This window comes from Manihot esculenta, chromosome 15 (assembly GCF_001659605.2).
Source record: "Manihot esculenta cultivar AM560-2 chromosome 15, M.esculenta_v8, whole genome shotgun sequence".
NCBI classification, from domain to species: domain Eukaryota; kingdom Viridiplantae; phylum Streptophyta; class Magnoliopsida; order Malpighiales; family Euphorbiaceae; genus Manihot; species Manihot esculenta.
The window spans coordinates 6,135,362-6,138,287 of record NC_035175.2 but is presented as its reverse complement, the minus strand read 5'-3'; the positions used below and the strand labels follow the sequence as shown (position 1 = coordinate 6,138,287).

General features: G+C 39.8%; 1 protein-coding gene across 1 annotated transcript; it reads left to right on the top strand.

Annotated features, from left to right (window-relative positions):
* Positions 1 to 410: 410 nt before the first annotated feature.
* Positions 411 to 2,926, top strand: LOC110600966 (indole-3-acetic acid-amido synthetase GH3.6). The gene is made up of 3 exons (XM_021737922.2): positions 411 to 842; positions 1,078 to 2,006; positions 2,095 to 2,926. The coding sequence occupies exons 1-3, from the start codon at positions 520 to 522 to the stop codon at positions 2,679 to 2,681; spliced, it is 1,839 nt and encodes a 612-aa protein (XP_021593614.1). The 5' UTR covers positions 411 to 519; the 3' UTR covers positions 2,682 to 2,926.

Sequence of the window (2,926 nt, the reverse complement as noted above, 5' to 3'; positions counted from 1 at the left end):
TCTTGGATTTTTGCAAAACAAAGACTAAATTTATATGAAAAATTAAACACTTGATTACTAAATTAATAATAGTAGTGATGTGGAATTGTTGTTGGTGCCTTAGAAGTAGTTTAATTAGGACACTGAATTAAAAGAAGGAAGGATGATGGAGAGAAAAAAGAGCAGAATTTGTCAAAGGTTGATGGTGTGAACCCAGCATAGTTGGACAAGTAAGATATACAAATTGGTGTTAGATGTGAGAGTCCAAGAAAAAGCACAAAATTGGAAAACAAAATCATACGAAAAGAGAACAGAATTACATAATTACCCTCAAATTGTAGTCTTTGTTTAAACTTTACTTCCTATTCCCAAAAATGAAAGCAGATTGCCACCTTCATATCTCCACTCTATATATACCCACTTCAATCCTTTTTTTCTTCACACAATCAAAACATCTCTCTCTCTCTCTCTCTCTCTCTCTGTCTCTCGTACAAAATACACTGCCTTTGATCAAGGTATTTCTTTGACAGTACAAGAGCCATGCCTGAGGCACCAAAAAACACGTTGAAATCCAAAGAATACAACTTTGGTGAGCAGGTCAAGAAAACCCTTCAGTTCATTGAAGATGCTACTTCAAACGCTGATGAGGTCCAAAAGAAAGTCCTTGAAGAAATACTCTCTCGCAATGCTCATGTTGAGTACTTGCAAAGGCATGGCCTCAATGGCAACACTGACCGTGACACTTTCAAGAAACTCATCCCTGTCATCACTTATGATGATATCCAGCCTGATATCAACCGTATTGCCAATGGCGATACCTCTCCAATCCTTTGCTCTAAGCCCATTTCAGAGTTCTTGACAAGGTGGGTGTGTGTACAAGCATTCTCATTTCAACCACTAATTTTTTTTAAGTGATTTTCCACGAAGTTTGGCTTAATGGATGTCCTTTTTGATTTTCACTATTAGCCTTTTTCTCTGAGTGGGTGTGGCTCTTTTTTGCTAGTTCGGCTAAATGGTGTTTCTGTAGCTTTTGTTAACTTGTTTCTGTATCGCTATGTTTTTGGCTTAACTGGGTTTGTTCTGAATTTTAACTTGCAGCTCTGGGACCTCAGGAGGGGAAAGAAAGTTGATGCCGACAATTGAAGAGGAGCTCGGGAGGAGGTCACTGCTTTATAGCCTGTTGATGCCTGTTCTGAACCAGTTCGTTCCTGGCCTAGAAAAAGGCAAAGGAATGTACTTTTTGTTCATAAAATCTGAGGCTAAGACACCTGGTGGCCTTTTGGCTAGACCAGTTCTCACTAGCTTCTACAAGAGCTCCCATTTTAAGAATAGGCCCTTTGACCCTTACACTAACTACACTAGCCCAGATGAAACCATTCTTTGCCCTGATTCTTACCAATCTATGTATTCCCAAATGCTCTGTGGCCTTTGCCAACGCAACGAAGTACTCCGTGTTGGTGCTGTTTTTGCCTCCGGATTCATTCGGGCAATCCGCTTCCTGGAAAAACATTGGCAACTTCTTTGTAATGATATTAGAACAGGCACAGTTAACCCTCAAATCACTGATCCTTCCGTCCGTGAAGCCGTCATGAAAATCCTCAAACCAGATCCAAAACTTGCTGACTTTATTGAAACTGAATGTAGTCGAGATTCTTGGCAAGGGATTATAACAAGGCTTTGGCCTAACACCAAGTATGTGGATGTTATTGTGACTGGGACCATGTCACAATATATTCCTACTCTGGATTACTACAGCAATGACCTGCCTTTAGTTTGCACCATGTATGCCTCGTCTGAGTGCTACTTTGGTGTCAATCTTAACCCTCTTTGCAAGCCAAGTGAAGTTTCTTATACCCTCATTCCTAGTATGGCCTATTTTGAGTTTTTGCCTGTCCATAAAAACAATGGGGTCACCAATTCAATTTCCATGCCCAAACCACTCAATGAGAAGGAGCAAAAAGAATTGGTTGATCTTGTTGATGTCAAGCTTGGCCAAGAATATGAGCTTGTTGTCACCACTTATGCAGGTGATTAATTTATTTATCCTTTTTCAAAGCTTAGTGTAATTTAATTGTCACATATAGGGTTATTTATCATCAATTTGTTTTGTTGCAGGACTTTATCGCTATAGAGTTGGTGATGTGCTAAGGGTGGCTGGATTCAAGAACAAGGCACCGCAATTTAACTTCATATGCAGGAAAAATGTGGTGTTGAGCATTGATTCAGACAAAACTGATGAGGTTGAGTTACAAAATGCAGTGAAGAACGCTGTGAACCATTTGGTCCCCTTCGATGCAGCTCTAGCTGAGTACACTAGCTATGCAGATACCACTAGTATTCCAGGCCACTATGTGCTGTTCTGGGAACTTAGCCTTAATGGGTCAACCCCAATTCCGCCCTCAATATTTGAGGACTGTTGCTTGACCATTGAAGAGTCACTTAACAGCGTGTATCGCCAGGGGCGTGTGTCTGATAAGTCAATTGGGCCACTTGAGATCAAGATTGTTGAGGCAGGTACTTTTGATAAGTTAATGGACTATGCCATCAGCTTAGGGGCATCAATAAACCAGTACAAGACCCCAAGATGTGTGAAATTTGCACCTATTGTGAAGCTTTTGAACTCAAGGGTGATGTCAAGTTATTTTAGTCCGAAGTGTCCTAAATGGATTCCTGGTCACAAGCAATGGGGTAACAAGAACTGAAACCCTTGGAAACACTCACTTCATGCATGGAGGTTCACAAGAACTGTTTTTGTGGTCATCTCTAAGTTTAAGGAACCCTTTTTAGGTTAACCCATGTTTTAGTGTTTTTTTCCTTTTTTTTTTTTTTTTCCTAATTTTGTACTTCTGAATTTTTTTAGCTTTTTGTTTAATATGCTTAGATACTCTTGAACTAGCAATGTACAAAAACAGTTCCTGTTTCAAGGAAAGCTCCTTCCTTTTCTTTC